At 61.5% G+C, this 20,654-nt stretch overlaps 2 protein-coding genes across 5 annotated transcripts in view; both read left to right on the plus strand.

The window, feature by feature from the left end:
* PKN1 (protein kinase N1) overlaps positions 1-4,753 on the plus strand; it is a 43,911-nt gene extending 39,158 nt beyond the window's left edge. For both annotated transcript variants that reach the window (XM_067563435.1, XM_067563434.1), the window contains exons 18-22: positions 46-122; positions 733-875; positions 1,215-1,322; positions 1,728-1,808; positions 2,372-4,753. In XM_067563435.1, coding sequence (XP_067419536.1) covers positions 46-122; positions 733-875; positions 1,215-1,322; positions 1,728-1,808; positions 2,372-2,575 — 613 coding nt within the window. In that variant the 3' untranslated portion in view covers positions 2,576-4,753. The remainder of the gene's footprint in view (positions 1-45; positions 123-732; positions 876-1,214; positions 1,323-1,727; positions 1,809-2,371) is intronic.
* A 2,681-nt stretch (positions 4,754-7,434) lies between these two features.
* CUNH19orf67 (chromosome unknown C19orf67 homolog) lies at positions 7,435-15,477 on the plus strand. Of its 3 annotated transcripts, none has more exons than XM_067563436.1 (7): positions 7,435-7,506; positions 9,736-10,040; positions 10,997-11,168; positions 12,813-12,913; positions 13,090-13,284; positions 13,657-13,779; positions 14,232-15,477. In XM_067563436.1, exons 2-7 carry the CDS (start codon positions 9,760-9,762, stop codon positions 14,419-14,421), a joined length of 1,062 nt encoding a protein of 353 aa, XP_067419537.1. In that variant the 5' UTR covers positions 7,435-7,506; positions 9,736-9,759; the 3' UTR covers positions 14,422-15,477. The 3 variants fall into 3 exon arrangements, with proteins under 3 accessions (XP_067419537.1, XP_067419538.1, XP_067419539.1); XM_067563437.1 differs by having other exon boundaries at positions 11,024-11,168; XM_067563438.1 differs by having other exon boundaries at positions 11,027-11,168.
* Positions 15,478-20,654: the final 5,177 nt, after the last annotated feature.

Consider the following 20,654-nt stretch of genomic DNA (forward strand, 5'->3'; position numbering starts at 1 on the left):
CCGGCTCGCCCCGCACACACTGACCCTCACCCCCTCCTCCTTCAGGGACCTGAAGCTGGATAATTTATTACTGGACACGGAGGGTTTTGTGAAGATTGCAGACTTTGGCCTGTGCAAGGAAGGTGGGTGCTGGGCGCGGGGGAGGGGGCCGGGGTACCAGGGTCCTCGGGACGGGGCAGCCCCGTGGGAGCGTCGAGACGCTTTGAGACAGGAAGTGAAGGAGAGGCGCGGATCCGGCCCCGGGGGGATGGAATCACCCTGCTGGGAGAGCCAGGACACACGCAGCTCTGGGTTGTTAATAACCCCCTGCCCCACAGCGCCCCCTACGGAGCCCCCCACCCCCTGCCCCACAGCGCCCCCTACGGAGCCCCCCACCCCCTGCAGCACAGCGCCCCCCAGCCCCCCACCCCCTGCAGCACAGCATTCCCAAGTTCCACGCTGGGGTATTGGGGCCGGCCCTGCCTGAGAGGATAGCGCGCCCTGCTGAGCCCCCACCCCGCTTTCCTCCATGCACAGACCCTGCTTAGCGGGGGGGGGCATCTGGTGCAGAAGCCCCGGGGGTCGCAGAGACTATGGGGGGCACTGGCCTGTGGGAGGGCAATGCGGAGCCAGGAGACTTGGTGGATCTGTGGCCTCCAGGGAGCTGGGAGGAAGCCCCCGCCCTGCAGTGGGGAGGGGTGCTCAGTGGGGGGGGGCGGGGCGCAGGGTTTAACCCTTCTCTTCCCGGCTCAGGGATGGGCTACGGGGACCGCACCAGCACCTTCTGCGGGACCCCGGAGTTCCTGGCACCCGAGGTGCTGACGGACACGTCCTACACCCGCGTCGTGGACTGGTGGGGGCTGGGCGTCCTGGTCTATGAGATGTTGGTGGGGGAGGTGAGTCGCGGGGGTGGGGTGGGGCTTCTCCTGGGCCTGCACATGGCCACATCAGGCCTGGTCGGGGTTGGGGGGGGGCAGGTGGCATGGGGGAGGGGCTCCGAGGGGGGCAAGTTAGGAGGAGCGCTCCCTACAGGATGGATGAGGGGGGGACCAGAGGGGAGAGAGGATGCTTGGGGCAGGGCAGAGGGGCCAGGTCACAGGTGGGGGGGGCTGGGGCAGAGGCTGAGGTGTGTGGGGTCAGCCCCATGGAGTTTGGGGAGGCGCTCGGGGCAGGGTGGGGGCAGGTTTGTACTGGGGGGTTGCTCTGACCCATCCCTCCCCTCCCCCCGCCCGCAGTCCCCATTCCCGGGCGATGACGAGGAGGAGGTGTTCGACAGCATCGTCAACGATGAGGTGCGCTACCCGCGCTTCCTGTCCACCGAGGCCATCGGCCTCATGCGCCGGGTGAGTGCAGCTCCCAGAGGGCCTGTGGGGCGCTGGTGCGGGGGGCCGGACGCTGGGGGGATGGGCACCGAGGGGAAGGGGGGACCAGATGCCAGAGGGTTGGGTGCCAAGGGGGGATGGGCACTGAGAGGAGAGGGGGGACCTGCCCCCGGCACAGTGTAGCTCCTGCCTCTCCAGTGCATGGCTCATCAGGCCAAGCTATCCTCATGCTCCAGGGCTCAACTGTGGGTGGGGATCAGGAAGGGCGGCTCAGTGCGGTGCCCATGCCCCCCCCCCCCCCCCCGGGGACGGAGAGTGGGGGTGGGGGAGTCTCCAGGCAAGGAGAGTGGGGTCAGAGAGGGGTCCCTGGGGATGGAGAGCGGGGGTGGGGGCAGGGCACTGGAGAGTGACCGTGTCTCTGTGCAGCTCCTGCGCAGGAACCCGGAGCGGCGCCTGGGCTCCAGCGAGCGGGATGCCGAGGACATCAAGAAGCAGCCGTTCTTCAGGGTCAGTCCCTGCCCCCCGTGTTCGCCCCCCCCTTCCCTCAACATCCTCCCCCGCACAGAGCAACCCTCCACTGCAGCCCCCCTGTCCCTGGCTGCAGCCCGGCTCCTGCAGGGACGCCCCCTCTAGGTGCTGGTGCTGCCACGCCGGGCTCACCCAGCAGGGTGCGCTCTCCCCCTCCATGCCTTTGGGCTAAGATCAGGTAGCCAACAGCGCCCCCTGGTGCTGAAGGGGGGCACTGCAGCCAGCCCTGCCTGCTGTGGGAGGGCGCCCCCTGCTGAGTCCCTGCCCTGCTCCATGCAGCACAGCGCCCCTGGTGCTGAACAGGGACATTGCGGTCAGTCCTGCCCCCTAGAGCGGAACAGGGGCATTGCGGACAGTCCCGCCTGCCAGGGGAGAGCGCCCCCTGCTGACCCTCCCACCCTGCAGCTGCGTTTTGCTGCCCACGGCCAGCCCAGCCCAGCGTAACCTGGTGGGAGGGTTTCCCAAGGGCAGGGCTAACTCCCCGTCTGGCTGCAGCCCCCCCTCCGGCCCTCGCCCTTACTCACTGCTCCCCTCCCCTGCAGGCCATTGACTGGGAGGCCCTGCTGGCCCGCCGCCTCCCGCCCCCCTTCGTCCCCATCATCAAGGGGCGCGAGGACATCAGCAACTTCGACGAGGAGTTCACGGCCGAGGCGCCTGCGCTGACGCCGCCCCGCGAGCCGCGCCCGCTCACCGCCGCCGAGCAGGAGGCCTTCCGCCACTTCGACTACCTCTCGGACGCCTGCTAGCCTGGGGAGGGAGGGCGCCCTCCCCACGTACCCCAGGAGACCTGGACCGCGGGAACTGACCGGGGGAGGGGGTTCCCACCGGTACCCCCTGGGGCTCTGAGGACTCGGCAGGGGGAAGCCGGTCCTGACCGGTGTGAAGGACTCACTCGGCGGAGGGGAGCTGGCCCCGATCCGTGCCGGAGACTTGCTGGGGGCGAGGGGGGGGCAGTTTGGCCTCAAGGCTGCAGAAGCGAGAAGCGGGAGGTGGATCTCTTGGGATCCCTGCCAGGAACTGCTGCCCCCGAACGTCACCTGCCCCCGTCAGCCCCCCGCTACCCCCCTGCCGTGGCTTTTATCTCAGTGCTGTACTTCTGCCAGCGAGTGGAGGGGGAGGGCTGCTGGATCCTCGAAGGGCAAGTCGGGGTCACCCTGAGGATGGAGGAGGCTGGCACTTACTGCTGGGTCCCGGGGGGTTGGGGGGACGCTGCGTGGCCAGGTCTCAGCAGGGTGCTGGCTGGCCAGGGGGGGCCTTTCCCCCTGCAGGGCGGAACCCCCCTCACCTGCCATGCAGCGACTTAGCAGGAGGGGGTGATGCCGTCCAGCCCCACCCAGACCTGCTGACCCAGAGCCATCCCCTGTCTTTCTCTGAAGCCAGACCTGCCCCGGAGCTAGGGGCTTTCTGCCCCACACCGCTTCCTCCTCCTCCCCCAGGGGTCGGCTGCCCTCTGCCGGAGTCTGGAGGCCCATCTGCTCCACTAGGGCCTGGTGGGGAGCAGCCCAGCCCTGACCTGCCTGAGGGCTCTGCCTCCTATCATGGACCATTTGGAGAAGCTGGAGCTGGGTGATGTGGGGGTATTGTGGGGGGTGGGGCGCGGGGCCTGTTTATACAGGGATCCCTCACCCATCACTGAGATGCAGCCACCTCTGGGTGGGGTATAGCAGCTGCTTATCAGCCACCAGCAACAGCCCAGACCAGGTTTAGGAGTGCAGGGAAAGTGGTTGAGGGGCTGTGTGGGGAACGTGGGCAGGCTGCAGGGAGCTACGCCGGGCAACTCTGGCCAGGGAGCTGGTGCAGGGCCGGGGGCTGGGCCAGGTTTCTAAGAACATGGGGGCCAAACACCTGGCGGGGCTGGTCTAGGTGCCTGTGGCCCTGCCTTGGGGCCGGGGGCTGGACTTGATCTCTCGGGTCCCTCCCAGCCCGACCTCTCCAGGGTTGCGTGACTGGTGAGCAGGGCTCCGAATTCGAATCCCAAACCGGTGGCCCCTGCACGTTGCTTTAAAGGAGAGGGCCCCCGCCCCCCCCCCGGGTGCCTCGCTGGTGCATTGGGGTCGGCGCTGACTGTGAGGGAAGAGTGCCCCCTAGTGAGCTCCCAACCCCTGCACCGCTGCTCCCCCTAGCGCTGCGTTGGGGTCTGCACTGACTGGGAAGGGGGGCGCCCCCACCCTGCTCCCTGTAGCACAGCGCCCCCTAGTGTAGTACTGGGGCATTCACCTGCCTGGACCCCACTCAGCTTGTGAGATCCTAGGGTCCTCCCCAGTGCGTGAGGGTTTGGGGGGCTAGAGCCACGTTGCTCCTTCTAAGGGGGAGCAGGGCCTCCCTGGGTCTGAGTGGGGTAAGGGCTGGGGGCTGCTAGCCCCACAGGGAGGGGGCACAGCAGATCCACAAGGGCTGGGGGGAAGGGGATCCCTGTGTAGCCACACCCCCAGGCATCCTTGGGGGAGAGGGGAGGCCACTGTTTCTAAATCTCCCCCACCCCGCTGATGCTGCCCTGTCCTGCAGCACCTCCCCATGGGGGCTTGATGCACCTGCCTGCCACATGAGCCCCCACTGTGCTGTGCCCCTCACCGCAGCGTCGGGGCTGCTGAGAAGTGTTACCACAATCGGGGCTGTCCGTATCCCAGTCAGCAGGAGTCGAGCCCACTGCTGATGAACAGAGGGTCTAGTGATGGGGGTGGGAATCAGAACTCCTGGGTTCAGTTACTGATGGGGAAGAGACAAGGGTCTCATGGTGAAAGGGGGGGCATGAGGCCAGAAGACAGGACTCCTGGGGTCTCTCCTGGACCTAGAAAGAGAATGGTCTCTAGTGGTTAGAGCAGGAGGAGCTGGGAGCCAGGACTCCTGGGTTCTGTTCCCAGCTCTGCCACTGACTTGCTGTGTGCGCCTGGGTGACTCACTTTTCTGTGTGCCTCAGTTTCCCCTTCTCTATCATTCCTGCCCCTGCCTGTCAGCCTTGGGGGCAGGGTCTGTGCTAGTTTGGGGGCTGGGGCCTGCTGGCTCCAGACAAAGGCTCAAGGTCATGGTCCCCTGGTCAGCCCCCCCGTTCCCACCTGCCTTTTAACTACCTCTGTCCCAGCTGTCCCCACGCCAAGGTGGGGGGTGCAGGGAGACCCCCGGGCTGTGTTCTGTGGGGCGAGAGGGATCCAATCACCTGCCTTGTGGAATGAGATGTGAGTTGTAAATTATAGACAAGTTACGCAAACGTCACGGCCTGGTCAGTGAAGGCGTCTCATTGCAGGAAACTGGAACGACCATTCAGCCAACACGGCGCCCTGGGAAACCCTCCGGGAGTAGCAGCTGCCCTGCGGCAGTTCTTCAGCTGGGATGCAGGACTCCTGGGTTCCAGGCCCAGCTCTGGGAGGGGTCTAGTGGTTAGAGGGGGCTGAGAGCCAGGACTCCTGGGTTCAGTTCCCACCTTGGCCACTGACCTTGGGCAAGTCTCCCCATGCCTCAGTTTCCCCACCAGTGAGAGACTGCTGCTCCCCCCTGATTATGAAGCACGTTGAGGGCTGTGGATGAAGATCCCCGCAGCGGCGCTGAGAGGCTGCCGGATGGGACAGGCTGGAGGGACCGGGCAGGGGGTGGTGGCACAGGGGCTGGGCTCTCAACCTGCCGCAGGAGAAGGCCCAGGAGCCAAGAGCAGGCCCCGGGCCCCAGTGCCGCAGGGGTGAGAATGAACTGGCTGAGTTACGGAGAGGAGAATCCCGTGGCAGGGATGGTAGCCATAGCGCCCCCTCCTGGGGAACGGGGCAGTGCAGTAGTGGGCCTGGGGTTTGTTTAGCACGCCCAGGGCTCCATGCATGGCAGTTTGGGACAGGAAGTGGGGGAGATGGGGGGGGGTGGACCCTTGGCTCTGGGGGGTCTTTATTAAGCATGCCTGGCCAGGTTTGGGGGCTCAGCTGAGAGGCAAAGCTACCAGCAGCACAGCGCCCCCTAGTGCCGCACGGGGTCAGCACTGACTGCGAGGGGAAACACCCCCTAGTGCAAGCCCTGCAGCACAGCGCCCCCTAGTGCTGCTCTTGGACATTGGGTTCAGTGCCATCCGCAAGGAGAGGGCGCCCCCTACTGCTGCAATGGGGTAGTGTGTTAACACAAGGACAGAGCTCCCTGCACTGTCACCCATCCAGTTCTCTGCTGACACGCTCCACACACCAGCCAATGCTTTAGCAGCTTCCCATGCGTCCCATTCATCAAGCGATTCTCAGCCAGTACTTGGGGCACCAGCACACAGACGCTTGGGGCCACGTCCCCAGGAGGGTTAGTCGCCAGCTCTCTGTGGGTACCCTAGACTAACACCGGCTGGGGACCATCTGTGCAATGCTGAGTTGCATCCACTGGGGCTGTGCCCCTCAGATGCACACTAGCGGGCCAGTGTGCTGCCAGCAACAAGCCACGTGGCAGCATTCCTGGAGCAAGTGGCCGGAGCCCCTGGCGGCTGGGCAGTGGGACGTGACCCTCCACTAGGGTCTGCTCTTCAAAGAGCTGAGCCCTGGAAGATCTGCCCTGGATGGGGGCTGTGTGGGGTGCGCCTGCCTCTGCCCACAACTGGGGATGGCCACGCAGGCCCTGAGCCCCACCGCTGCCTGGGGCCAGCAGCCAAGCTGGCTAACCATGGGCTGGCCCTGAAGGCGCGTTCATAGCCATCAAGGCCAGAAGGGCCTGGTGAGTGTCTAGTTTGGCCACTTGCGTGGCCCAGGCCAGAGATTCCTGTAGGCCAGAACTCTCCATCCACCCATTTCCTGTGTGTCTGATGTGGGGGCCCGGGCTGGGCGGGGGTTTGCTCTCTCACGAGTGCAGCAGGCCAGCACGCCTGTACTCAGCTATCAGCTCCCAACCTTGCAGTCCTGGGAGGAGGTGTCACGCTGGCCTGGCTCCCAAAATGTGGGACTGGGACTGTAGCTGCTTGTCATTTCTGTCACACGCCACATGCCGCCTCGTGTCCCCTTTGGCCTTAGCTTTAACTCTTCCCTTGGCAGCCAGTGAGAAGAGGCCTGATGCTGAGGTGATGGGCAGCCTGCACGAAATGGAGCAGGGCTCGGAGGGAGGAGAAAGAAAGCGGTGTTATTATTAATCATGTTTATTACAATAGTGGGAGGGGGTCAGTCCAGATCAGGCCCCCGCTGTGCTGGACGCTGCACGAACATGGAGCAGCAGACGCTGGGACGTCTTCGTTTGGAGCTGCCCAGACATCCGCTGAGACAGTCCTCCCCTAAATCGACCTGACAGCCAAAGCTTCGGGGACGGGGAGATCTACAAGGCCTGCCCACCCTCCCACTATGAGCCAGATGTTCAGGCTGAAATGATCAGTGGCGTGGCGGTTAGCACTCTGGTCATTTTCACTGACTTTGTTAGGGACCAGAGTTAAAACCTTCCGATATGGAGCAAAGCTCAGCCATCACTGTGTTGTGGGGTGGGGGTCACCCTCAAGGGGGGTCCTTCTGAATCCAGAAGGGCTAGAAGCTGGCATTCTGCAGAAATAAACGGCAGAGCCAGACAAGAGAAGTGTTTGTCACGGGCTGGGCTGGCCCTTTAATAAAGGTGGGTTTAGCCCACCCCACACCTGTGGCTAATTAGCCACCTCCCAGGTGTTGGGTTGGGAGCTGAGCAGTGTGGAGCCTGAGATAAAAGGGCACCAAGCCGTGGGTCAGAGAGTCAGCAGAGCTGTGTGGAGCAGGTAGGGGGTTTTCACAAGATGGATCTATGGGGCAAGGGATAGGGTCAGGTTGCTTTGATTTGCCCTGCTCTGTTTTTGAGGCATAAACCCTTGCTGAAGAGGGGGGCTGGAATCCTGCTACTGCTGGGGTGGGTTTATGCGGTTCCCTGGTCCCACCATCCTGCTGTGTAATTGGGGTGCCCCTCTCAGCCCTGGATCTGTCGGTTTAGACTCACTTAAGTCTCTGGCCTCAGCGTGGGGTAGTTGGGTTGGATTTAATGGGCTGTGCGATACAGGAGCTCAGACCAGATGATTGCACGGTCCCTTCTGGTGTCAGCTCTAGGAAAAAACCCATAGCTTATGTGGGTGCAAAGTCTTTGCTGCAGAAAGAAATCCCAGGACTCCAGCAGCTGGGGGCTTTACAAAGCAGAGGTGGTCGAAAACCCTTGCACTGGCTTCTCAGGCAGAAAAATCTCCTGGGTTTAAACAGATGCTTGGGTGGGGCTGTGTTGATGCAGCTGAAACTCCGTTCTGAGGTGGGGGCAGAAGGAATGGCGGAGATTCCTGGTTTCTAAATGACTGTTTTTTAAATACTTAAAAATCCGAGGGGCCAGTCTTGATTTTTACCCAGACAGAAGGTCCTGAGTGACCCAGAACCATCCATAGAATATATTTAAATTTTTCTCTAGGGAAGAATTTGATTCTCGTGCCCCAGTTTGCCCTCCCCTCCCCCCAATTTTGGTCCCATTTGGAATGAAAATAAATCTGGGATTTTTTTTTTCTGCAGTGAAAGTTGTCCCCCCCCCGGGGGCTGTAAGACACTTTGGCACCTGCAAGGTCGATGGTGGGGGGCACTGGGGGGTGTCCCGCTTTGTGCTTCCCGCGGGGGAGCTGTTTCCTGCTCCCAACCAAGCCCCGGGACAGGAGGTGACAGCCCAAGCCCCGTGGTGCAGCCTGTGCAGGGGGGGTGGGAGCCAGGGGGGCTAATGGGGGGGGGGGGAGGTGCTGATTGAGAAGGTGGAGACCTCTAGCAATTGGGGAAACTGGGGCCCCATTGGGGGTGGGGGGCTGCCCCTTAGCAATCGGGGGGGGGACGTGAGGACCCCTAGCAGGGGGGGCAGAGGGGCGGGGCTTCCTGGCAATTGGGGTGCCCCCTGGGGGATGGGGGGCTCGGCCTGCTGGGAATCTGGGGCCCCTTGCAGTGGGGCGGGGCGCTGGGTCCCTAGCAATGGGGTCCCTGCTGCAGGGCAGCTCCTTGATTGGCTTCGCTCTGCCCCGCGCCCGCCTGTCTGCCAAGGCCCCGCCCTCTTCCCTGGGATGTGCGGGGTCCCGCCCTCGCTCTTGGCCACGCCCCTCCAGAAGGAGGCGGTTGGAAGGGGCCGGGGCGCGAGGCGCAGGTGAAGGGCGGGGAACAAACGGTCACAGCCCCGCCCCTGCCCCTCCCCCTCCCCCATGGGGGTCACAGCCCCGCCCTTTGCCCCTCTCCCAGGGTCGTAGCCCCGCCCATCCCCCTGCAGTCTGCCCCCCCTCCCCCATGAACCCAGGCAGCCCCTCCTGTTATACTGACGGGGAAACTGAGGCAGGGAGGTTAACACTATCTCAAGCAGCCACTAACCTGCGGGGCCCGATGGGAGATGCTCCCCCACCCCCAGGCCTGGCTCCTTGTCTCTGGGGTGCCTGGCCTGGAGCTAGGGCTGCTCTGACAAGCGGGCTCAGGGCTCCTGGGTGCACCTGCCCCAGCCCTGTGCGTAGTGGTGAGCTGGTGTGGATGGGATAGGGCCCAGGGATGGGACGGGGGGGGGGTGGGGTGATCCTGAGATGGCCAATGTGGGGGTCAGGTGGGGGTCTGTGCCCCCTTTCCCCCAGGGCAGGGCCTGATCCCTCTGCCTCAAGGCTTCTCTTCAGCCACGGCTAATCTGGATTGAGGCCCCCTCTATTTGGAATGAGAGTGTCTGGACAGGGGGCTCATCTGGTTTGAATTCATCCTGTTAGCTAATTCAGATTATTTTCCCCATGTAGACAAGGCCATCTCCCTCCCCCCGAGCTGGCATGCTCTCCACCGGCCTTGGAAGATGCAAAGGGGGCTGGTGGCATCAGGCTGGGGGGCCGAGTAACTCGCTATCCCGGCCGAGCCCCTCTAGCGCCCCCCTCAGGCAATGGCTGCTCCCCTGTGGGGACAAACCCCGTACGTGGGTCCCCGTGGGGTCTCATGCCCCCTGCCCTGGGCTCACCAACTCCCTCTCCTTTCAGAGCCACTGAGACAGGACACCCGGGATGGCAGGCAAGCAGGGGTACGGTGCCACCTTCTGCCCCGAGGGCTCTGCCAAGGCCCAGTGCTTCAGCCCGGCCGGCGACATGAGCCTGAGTCCCTGCAGCCCGGGGCATGGCCTCTTCTCCCCCGTGTCCGAAGCCCGCTGGCTGAGCTGCCCGGCGCCACGGGCCGAGTCCCCGACCCACGAGAATCTCACGCTGGAGGAGCTGCTCGTCCCCGTCACGGAGAAGCTCAAATACCTGCTGAAGAAGGCGGAGGATTTCCAGACATACCTGCTCTACAGGTGTGCAGGGGCGGGAGGGGGCTCCTGGCACTGGAGGGGGCTGGCAGTGGGGGAATGACTGGCAGAGGGGAGGGCACCTAGCATGGAGGGCTAGGAGGAGAGGCGGGTGTATGGCATAGAGGGGGCCAACAATGAAGGGGGCAATGCGGTAAGAGGCGCCTGGCACCAAGCGGGGCAGTGGGGAGAGAAGGGGGTGGAGATGGGGAGAGCATGGCACGGCGGGGGGCAGTGCGCCCGTTCACCTCCACCCACTCCTAGGCAGCTCTCTGTGCTGAAGGCAGAGCCCGGCTGGCACGGAGGCTGGGAACGTGGGGGAGGAATGGACCCGGGATGGATCCCAGCCTGCGCTGGATTAGACGGTGCGGGGCAGGAATAATGCCTGACCCAGTGGGCATCCTCCTGATGGCGTCTCTCACCCAGCCTACCAAGCGCAGCTCCCCCTCTGGGCAATGCTATGCCAGGATCCTGGCTTGGGCATCCTGGTGAGGGGTCAGGGGCCTGGGCTGTACCCCCCATGGCCGGGAGGCTGTGCCCTGCCAGGTGCTTGCCTTTGATGGGAAAAGGGGAATTTGCCAGTCACCTCTGACCTGACCCAACCAGGGCTGGAGGTGTCAGGTGCCACCTTTGCCCACTGGAAAAGGCTGGTCTGTACCAGTCAGGAGTTGTGGGTGCCCGGTTCTGCCAGGGGGGGTCACGGGCACGCGTAGAATAGGGGGTCGTGTCGGGGCTCGGGTAGGTGTTCTCCCCCCCCCCCGGAGTGCAGAACTGCCCAGGGCTGGGTGGGGGATGGAGAGGAGCCGGGGCACCGCAGGAAGTGGGGTGTGGCTCAGTAGGGGACGCTCTCCTCCTGCAGTCACTGCTCACCCCCCGTGCCCCAACGTGGTGCCAGGGGCCCTGTGCTGCAGGGTGGGGCTCTCCCCTGCCAATCAGTGCTAACGAGCACCTCTGGCCCCTAGTAACTGTGTGGCCGCCTGCCTTTCCAGCAGGGACAGGATGCAGAAGGAGCAGTTTGCCAAGGCCGTGCCCACCTTCCTGCAGATGTGCCAGCCCTACTTCGAATACCTGGAGTCCACAGCCCGCAGCTACAACGCTGGCCTGGGCTCCCTGCAGGAGTCCGTGCGCAAGAGGGTGAGTGGGCGGGGGTGGGTGGGTCACAGACGCCTGCACGGAAGTTTTGGGGGAAAGGGGTGCATCTGCCCCGTGTCAGGGGCAAAAGGTCACCTGCCTTCTCTACTCGCCTGTTAAAGGTGTCTGACGGGTGGAAGGGTTCAGTGGTGGGAGGAGGCTGGGAGCCAGGACTCCTGAGTTCTAGCCTCCGCTCTGGGAGGGGAGTGGGGTGTAGTGGTTAGAACAGGGGGGCTGGGAGCCAGGACTCCTGAGTTCTAGCCTCCGCTCTGGGAGGGGAGTGGGGTGTGATGAAGTGGAGATATTCTTAGGGTTTTCTCCGAGTGCTGTGTGCGCGCCTCAGTTTCCCCATATGTTACTCATGTGTTTCGGTGATGGGCCCTGGTGTGTGATCATTGCAGTGGCCACTAGAGGGCAGATGGGCCACATGTACACAGACCTAGCCAGGACCCCCTGCCCTGGCCCAACCTGCTGCAACAGGTTAGGGCAGTGGAGCCCAGGAGCAGTGCATGCCACCTTGCCCAGGAAGGAGACAGGACAGGGAGAGGCAAGGGGACAGCTCTGGGGAGGGGGCGATGCTCTGCCTGGAAGGAAGAGCCAGTGCCCCATGGGGGGTTCACACGGGGGCAGAGACCAAGGATGGGGCTCCTCTGGGGATAGCAAAGTCCTTCTGCGCTGTGATCCTGAGATCTAATAAACCGTCTGGCTGTGAATCACTTCAGACTGCAAGGTGGGGTGCCTGGCCCTTTGGGGCGTGTAGGGCCCAGAGTCCTGGCCAGGGGGTCTCATGGGGGGGCTGGGCAGAGCAGGGGTGCTGAACGCTGCGAGACCAGAGTCAAGAGGCGGCTGTGCAGGTTTGGGGAGACCCGAGACTCCAAGCACTAGAGTCCTGACTGGCTGCGTCGAGCGGCTCCAGAGCTCTGCCCTGGGGACTCCGTCACATGGGGTCTAGTGGTTAGAGCAGGGGGCTGGGAGTCAGGACTCCTGGGTTCTGTCCCTAGCTCAGAGCTAACTGGCACCAGCTTGGCTGTGAGGTTGTCACGTGCATTTAAAGACAGGCTCCAGGACCGAAGCCTGAGGGCAATGTACTGAGCTGGAGGAGTGGGGGGCCGGAGGGCAGGGCAGGGCTGCGTAGCAGGGACATAGTGCGGGACACGGCAGTGGTGAGGGCTCGGCTGGGGAGAGTCGGGGCAGGGCTCGGCTGGGGTATCGGGTCCAGCCTCGTTGAAGGTCCTCACTAACGAGATGGGGGAAGGGTTCCAGCCCCCAGTGCAAACCGGCCCCGCAGCCAGGCTGTGCTGGGAAGGGGAGGGGCGGGGGGAGCCTGCCCTAAAAGTGTGCTGGGCAGGTTTGCCCGGAGGCCAGTGGCTGGCGGGGCCCAGCAAGCTGCCCTCCGGCTCCGTGACTGGAGGGAGGGGGGGCAGCACCTGGGGAAGCTGAGTTAATGGGCTGCCCGTCCTAGGAAGGCTTCCCTGTGACTCCCCCTGCCCTCACCCCGGTATCAGGGCAGAGCTATTGATTGTGCGGTAACTGAACCCTGACTCTTGGGGTTCCTCCCCACTCGGTGCTGGGGGTCCGCTGGGGTCCTGCCCTTGGCGCCATGCCCTGCCCGCCCCCAGAGGCTCCTGGTCTCTCTCTTCCCTGCAGCTGCTGGAGATCTCCGAGCAGCTGGCATCGCGGCTGGAGCAGCTGGTGCTGATGTACGCCTCCTTCAGCTTCGTCTCCTTGGAGGACACCGACCCCTTCAAGTAAGGGCGGGCAGGGGGCGCGTTCCCCACCCAGTCAGTGCTGACTCCAGTGCCCCGAGCAGCACTAGGGGGCGCTGTGCTGCAGGGTGGCAGAGGGAGTCATGGCTCCCCCTGGTGGAGATGGGGGTGTTTACCCCACCTGTGTGTTTTGTTTTTTTCCCCCCCCACGTCCGCAGCGTCTCGTGTTTCTTCTGTGGCCGCTTCTGGCTCAGCGAGTGGCGCCAGCTCTCTGTCTTCCGCTTCTGCATCTCCGCGCCCTACACGGCCGCCCGCCTGCCCTGCAACCTCTACAAGAAGATGCGCTGGAACCTGGACATCCTGGAGGAGGGGGCGGGCGCTGGGGGGCGGCGCCGGGGGCACCGTACCGAGTAGTGAGCCTCTGGGCACCGGGGGGGGAGGGGGACCTGGGTCCGAGGGAGATTGGATGCTGATTTGCAGCGATTCAGCGGAGCCCTGGGTTAGGGGGCGCCCCCACCCCGTCCCTTCCTGGCCATGTTGGCAGGGACCTAGGGGCATCTGTGGGAGGGAGCAGGGAGATCAGGTGGAGATGGAGGGGTGCACCTGCCCCCCCACCATTGGGCACTTCCTGGCAGCTGTACAAGCCCCTGCCCCCTGCTGGGCACCTCCTCCGTCCACAATTTATTCCCCCTCCCTGCAGGCTCCTTCCCGGTCCTGCTGCCCCAGATCCTCTCCCAGGGCCTTCACCCCAGCTGGACCCTCCCTGACCCCCGATCTTCTTGCAGCTACTTCCTGTGCTTCCGGGACACGGGCAGGGAGAACGCCATCAAGATGCAGAAACTCTGGTCCATCGGGCGCTGGGTGCCCCTGGACCCCGACACCGAGCACTGCTCCGACGTCCTGCACTGGTGAGCGCCGGGGCGGGCGTGGGCCGTGGGGCAGGGTGCAGCAGTCACGCTGGGGATGGGGAGCTGCCGTGGGGCTTGGCAGGGGGAGTTTGTAGGTTAGCGTGAGTCCCAGTGACGGGGTCTGGCCTGGCCTGTCCGGCTGACCCCCTGTGCCCAGGTGACCCTGTCTCCACCGGAGACCCTCCTTGTGGAAGCTGCCCCCATCCCACTGCAGGCACCATGAAATGAGCCCTGAGTGACTTCGGACCAGGGAACAGAGCAGCCCCGCCCCCCGCCCGGGCTGGCACAGGGGGTGCTGGGGTAAGGGAGGCGGCACGGCAGCTAGGTGGGCACGGGAGGCGGGGAAAGGCGATGGGAGCCAGGCCAAGCTGGGTGCCCTGGCTGTGGGTGGGGCTCTGGCTGGTTGCCCTGGTGGCAGGGGGCCTGTAACACGCCCCTCACTCTCCCCACAGGGTGCTGTGCCCGCAGCCCACGGGCGACTTCCAGCCGTTGCTGACCATCGGCTTCGAGGAGCCCTCGCATACCCTGGCCACCGACCTGCTGGTGCAGATCCTGAGCACCCCGGCCTGCGCGCCCCTCCCCTGCCCTGGCCCCAGCAGGGAAGCCTTGTCCTGGGGCAGCCCGGGGGGCCAGGGACAGTAACGGAGTCCCCCGTACGGCTTGGACCCAGCACAGCTTCCTGGGTGTGGGGGCAGGTGCTGGCTACTTGCCTCCCGCTGGGCCCCGCACCCTGTCCTGATGCCCCCCCGGCCCATTGTATTTTAACTGGTTGTTTTAAAACTTCTCCTTTGCTTCTCCGCCCACGGGGCTTGTTCTCCTTAGGGAGGAGAGGCAGCTCGGCCCCGATTCCCCCCTCCTGGGGCTGGAGGGCAGGCCGGGGACCCCGTCTCTGTGGAGTTCACCGCACTGCCTCTGGGAGGAGCTAGTGCCTTGGGAGGTGGGTCCCGGCAGGGGCTGGGGAACTAGGTCCCAGTGGGATGTAGTGGGCTGGCGGGAGTAAAAGAGAAGAGGGTTGGGTCTGCTGGGTCCATAACCCCCTAACTCCCTCCTCCCCAAAAAGGCCCCTAGCCAGGGACTGGATCCCTGCTCTTAATGGGGGGGTCTCCCCAGGCTCTCCCAATTTGTGGGCAGCCCCATAATCCTATCCCAGGCCCCATCTGACAGGGTTTCGTCTCCTTCCCCTGAGGCTGGTCTCCCAGCCTCCAGCCCCTCAAACTGGGCACCGAGCACCCCCCCCCCCAATCGCCTCACCCCCCCCCAGATCTGAGCTGGGGCCCCCTTCCCCCGATCTCCACAGAGCCCTGTGCGGGAGATCCCCCTCCCCCTCAACCCAAGTGCAATTCTTACTTATAACCTCGTATTTTTGCAATAAAAGTTCGGTTCTTGGCACCAGGAAGGCTGCTGGAGTGACTGGCTCAGGGCGGGGGAAGGGCTGGGTCTGGTGGCACGAGGAGGAGAAGGCTTGGGCATTACCCTTTGGGTTGTGAAGGGTTAACACCAGCTTTGCTGTGACATTTCTAGCTTAAGGCAGCATAGCCTAGTGGACAGAGCACTAGAGGGGACTCAGGAGACCTGGGCTCTATTCCCACCTCTGCCACTGAACTGCTGGCAAGTCATGTCCCCCTTGTGCCTCAGTTTCCCCATATATAACATGGGGATAATGATACTGAGCCTGTCTCGAGTGCTTTGAGATGTACGGCTGGGAAGCGCTAGGTAAGAGATGGATGATGTTACTATTCTGGGGTAGGTGGGAGGGTGGGCCTAGAGGGGCCTTTCTCGGGGTTCATGGTGGGGCCAGCAGGTCTTGTATTGGCCCATCCAACGACTTCCTAGCTGTGGTGGGAGCTCAACCTGTCTGCCCACCCCTCCACCCCGCAAAAACTACCTCACAAATGACAGAGCGTTCCCCCTGAGCCGAGGCGCCCAGCCCAGCTTTGCACTAGGGTTGCCACCTGTCCGGGGCAGATGAGAGCTAAGCCACAATGGCCTGGCTGGATACTTATTCTGTTTACTCTAGAGTGACTCCAGATTCACACCAAGGCAACTGCACCCAAGATCCTGCTCTGTACACATGGCCTTCAGCATCCCCGTGATCGCAGCCTGGCGAGGGTGTGCTGGGGAGGTGCTGCCCCCACTAGAGGGGTTTTTTTCATTGCTGGAAAAAAAAATCTTTGACACTGAATTGGCATCAATTTTTGCCAAATTGTTTCAGGAGGGCTGGGGAGAATCCAAAAAAATCAAAATGTTTCCTTGGCTTTTAAACCAGGAAACGTCGTGTGTCGTGTCCCTCCCCCCCCCCCCCCCCCCCCCCGTCCCAAATAAAAATGATCAGAATGGAAGCACTGTGTTTGACCCAAAACCAGATTTTTTGTAAATTTATTTTAATTTCAATGTTGGTACATAAGCTGCCAGCCTGGGTCTGCCCAATGGTCCATCTAGCACAGAATCCTGTGTCGCACAGGGGCCAGGACCAGAGCTTCAGGGGGCGTGTACAGGACAGGGCAATTTTGGGCTGATCCACCCCGTCTTTCACTCCCGGCTTCTGGCCGTCAGAGCAGGGGGTTGATTCCCTAACCATGCTGGGTAACAGTGCTTGATGGATGTGTCCTCCACAAATTTATCTAATTCTCTTTTGAACCCAGTTATGCTTTTGGCCTTCACAACAGCCCCTGGCAATGAGTTCCCCAGGTTAATTGTGCATGGAGTGAAAAAGCATTTTCTGTTCATATGGAAGCTGCAGCCTCTTCATTTCATCATGTGACCCCCCCCCCTGTTTTTTCTGTACTGTGTGAAGGGGTAAATAACACTTCTCTAGTCATTTTCTTCCACACCACGATTTTATAAACCTCTGTCATAGCCCCCCTGCCTCCCCCAGTCATCTCTTTTCCAAGCTGAACAGTCCCAGTTTTTAGTCTCTCCTCATATGGAAACTGTTCCATACCCTTGATCGTCTCTGTTACCCTTCCCTGAACCTTTTCCAGTTATATCCTTTTTGAAATGAGGCAACCAAAATGGGACACAGTGTTCCAGGTGTGGGCGCCCCATGGATTTGTACACAGCGACATTATGATAGTTTGGCTTATTTTCTACCCCTTTCCTAATATTTCTTAACAGTCTGTTTGCTTTTCTGGACCACTGCGGCACAAGGAGCAGATGTTTTCAGAGAACTATCCACAACGAGGCCAAGTTCTCTCTCTTGGGTGGGAACTGCTAATTCAGATCCCATCTTAGTACAGACATGGTTGGGGTTATGTTTTCCAGTGTACGTTACTTTGCACTTATCAATGTTGAATTTCATCTGCCATTTTGTTGCCAAGTCACCCAGTTTTGTGATGTTCCCCCTTTGCTGTCAGCTTTGGACTTAAGGCTTGAATAAGTTTGTATAATCTGCCAACTTTGCCACCTCACCTTTTCCGGATCATTTATGAATATGTTGAACAGCACTGGTGCCAATACAGATTGGGGGGACCCCACTGTTCACCTCTTGCCATTGTGAAAACTGATCATTTATTCCTCTCCTCTGTTTCTGATCTTTCAACCAGTTGCTGATCCATGAGAGGACCTTCCCTCTTATCCCATGGCTGCTTACTTTCCTTAAGAGCCTTTGGTGAGGGACCTTATCAAAGGCTTTCCGAAAGTCCAGCTACATTATATCCACTGGATCACCCTTGTCCACATGTTTGTTGACCCCTCAAAGAATTCTAATAGATTGGTGAGGCATGATTTCCCTTTAGAAAAGCCATATCGACTCTTCCACAACATAACATGTTTATCCATGTGTCTGATAATTCTGTTCTTTATTATAGTTTCCACCAATTTGCCCAGCACTGATGTTAGGCTTACCGGCCTGTAATTTCCAGGATCACCTCTGGAGCCCTTTTTTAAAATTGTTGTCACATTTGCTATCTGCCAGACAGCTGGGCCAGAGACTGATTTCAGTGATGGGTTACATAGCACAGCTAGTAGTTCTGCAATTTCATATTTGAGTTCCTTCAGATCTCTTGGGTGAATGCCATTTGGTCCTGGTGACTTATTACAGTTTATCAATTTGTTCTAAAACCTCCTCTATTGATGTCGGTGTGTGGTCCAGAAAGGATGGCTGTGAAGCAGAGATCTCCCCCACACTCCCTGCTGTGAAGACAGATGGAAAGAATTCATTTAGCGTCTCTGCACTGGCCTGGCCTGGCCTGAAACGAATTTGGGGGGGGAATTGTTAAGCACCAAACAACCGGTGCGTCACCCTTTCCCGTGTCACCCTCCTCCCTGGCAATCGCAGGGGCAGCTGGTTAGGGTGCTGTGGGCATGGGGGTATGATTTGCTGGCTGATGGCTTGTGCTGGCCTGGGTTATGTAGGAGGGCAGCGGCAATGTCCGCAGGGTCCTTCTGGCCTGGATGCCTTGGGGTCACGGCTGGACTTCACTGTGTTCAGAGCAGAACAGCTCCCTTGCCCAGGCCCTTTCCTATGGGACAAGGGGCAAATGCTGGGGCGAGGTGGCATGTGGGGGAGATGCTGGCACACAACTGCCCCTGCACTAGCCTGGATAAGCAGAGAGGGGCTAGGCACAGTGGAGCCCTCATCCCCCTGGGGTGTCAAGGCTCTGCCAAGCGAACCAGAGATTTCTTCGCTGCCATTGCCCAGTTCTGCAGGGATGGCGGGAAGCTGCTGGACATTCTGGCTGGGCCCCATTGCCCATCCCTGGTACCTTTGCCATGGCACATGGCTCAGTGCAGCACAAGGGAGGGATGTATAAGGACCAGGGAGCTGTGCCCGGTGGGGTGTGTAGAGAGCCAAGCCAGGCTTCCCATAGCGCCGTAGTGTGAGTTTTGCAGTAGGTACAAAGCTCTGCGAGGGAAAAAAGGCTTTTAAACCAGCAGTGCACACCTGTCTGTCTTACCTATAGCTCCACCGTCCCCTGCTGAACTAGGCAGGCCCAGCTTCTTTAGCCACGCCCCAAGGGGTGTCCAATCAATGCCCCCCAGTGTGTTTCCCGTGGTGATTAAACCCCAATGTTGCGTTTCCCCGCCCTGCTGTCATTAACAACCCTCCAGTGTTTGCAGATCAAGCTCCCATTGTCCCTCCTTGTTTTTCCTGGCAGCCCCCATTAATCTAAACCAATATCTTCATCCAGCAACATCCCATGACCCGGCTCCCCACCCTTCTTCGGACCCAAGAAGAGCAATCAAGCCCCTTTGTGTAGGGAAACAACTGGAGGCAACCACCCAAGGCACCAGGTGGCATGGCGGCTCAGAGCCGAGCGGTGTAGGCTGAGGGTGTCGCTGGTGCAAACGCTGGCGCTAGCAGTGCCAGCTGCGCGCATGGTAGGCAGAAAGCCTGGAGCAGGAGCTGTGTCTGGGACCCCAGAAGAAGCAGAGATGGGCAGATGGGGGACTTCTGAGCAAGGGCACTGCCTGCAAAGGATAAGGTGGTGTCACTGCCACAATCACCCTGAGAACAGACCCAACTGACCCAGCGATTGCTCTTCATAACAGTAATGAGCCTGCAAGGACTCAGAGGCGGTTTTAACTGCTCTGGCCCGGCAGGGAGCACGAGACGCTCGGCTGAGATCCCAGCGACAGGCAGCAATGAGGGGTCCAGCTGACGCTCTGGGCCATGGAAGGTGACAGATGTTTGAGGGAGACAGTGCAATGAGACCCAGAGCCGAGGGGTTATGCAACCAAATGGGGCAACTCATGAGGTGACCCCAGGGCTGGTCCGAGGCTGAGGAGAGGGTCAAAGCCATGGCAATGCTGCATCAGCAGAGGGGAGGGGCTGGGTTGTCCAAGGTAACTTTGGGGCCTCTTAAGAAAGGGGGAGGTTTTCGGGGCAGTGACTAGTTGGGGGGTCGCTCCTGGCCAACATGCCTTGATCTTCGCTAGGGCCTTTATTTCTACAAACGGTGGAGGCCAGGCTGCTTGTGTTGGTTCAATTCTCCTTGCAGCACAGGGTTAATAAAGCACGTTTACAGGGGGAGGGGCAACTCCGGTGCTGTGGGGCCGGGTAGCTGCATGGACTGGTGAGATTGCTGCTGGGGACGGGAGCAGCTGGAGCCAGCTGGGGAGAAGGTGGCACCACGCCATTCAGAAAGGCCTGAACCACTTCCCAGAAGACGGGGCCATCAGACAAGCCTGGGCCCATCCTCTCTACAGTGGACAGGGCGCGATGGCTGGTGCTCCGCTCACGTGACTGGCCCCGCGCATACAGTCACAGCAGCAGTTTCCTCTGCCCGGCAAAGCCTGAAACCCCAGCACAGGGTGAGTCCCTCCTGCAGGAGAGGATCACCCCTGCATATGCTACAAGAGAACCCAGGAGTCCTGGCTCCCAGCCCCCTGCTCTAACCATTAGACCTTGCTCCCCTCCCAGGGCTGGGGATAGAACCCAGGGAGTCCTGACTCTCAGCTCCCTGGCTCTAACCTCAGTGCCCTGCCAGAGTCCCCCTGAAATATAGCCCCCGCCCTGCCCCACGGTCTGGCATCCAGGGTGATCAATGCCTGTGTAATGCCCACCCCAGATGGGTCAGCCCCCCACTGGGAGGGAATGAGGGAGCTGCTTGTGCTACAAAGGGATTCTGAATGGTGCAGATGGGAGCAGGGACCCCCAAATGCCAGGAATCTCCCCATAGTTTTCCCTGCCCCACACTCCCCATGGTGTGTAAGTTACATTCATTTTGCACACCCAGCTCCCTGCCAGGAGGCCCTCTGCTGTCCCTCTCCTGCACCTGCTGGGCCTGGCGACACTCCCTGGCACTGTCCCCTATTCACAGCAGTGAGAGAGCCCCTGAACCCCCAATCCAGCCCCAAACAGCATCATACCCACCCTGCCTTCCCCCCAAAGCAGTGGGGCCCTGCTCCCCACCCCTGCTCTGGGGTGGTGCTGC

The sequence above is a fragment of the Emydura macquarii genome, unplaced genomic scaffold (assembly GCF_026122565.2).
Source record: "Emydura macquarii macquarii isolate MOO-44397 ecotype Brisbane River unplaced genomic scaffold, CSIRO-AGI_Emac_v2 contig_2485, whole genome shotgun sequence".
In the NCBI taxonomy this organism is placed as follows: domain Eukaryota; kingdom Metazoa; phylum Chordata; order Testudines; family Chelidae; genus Emydura; species Emydura macquarii.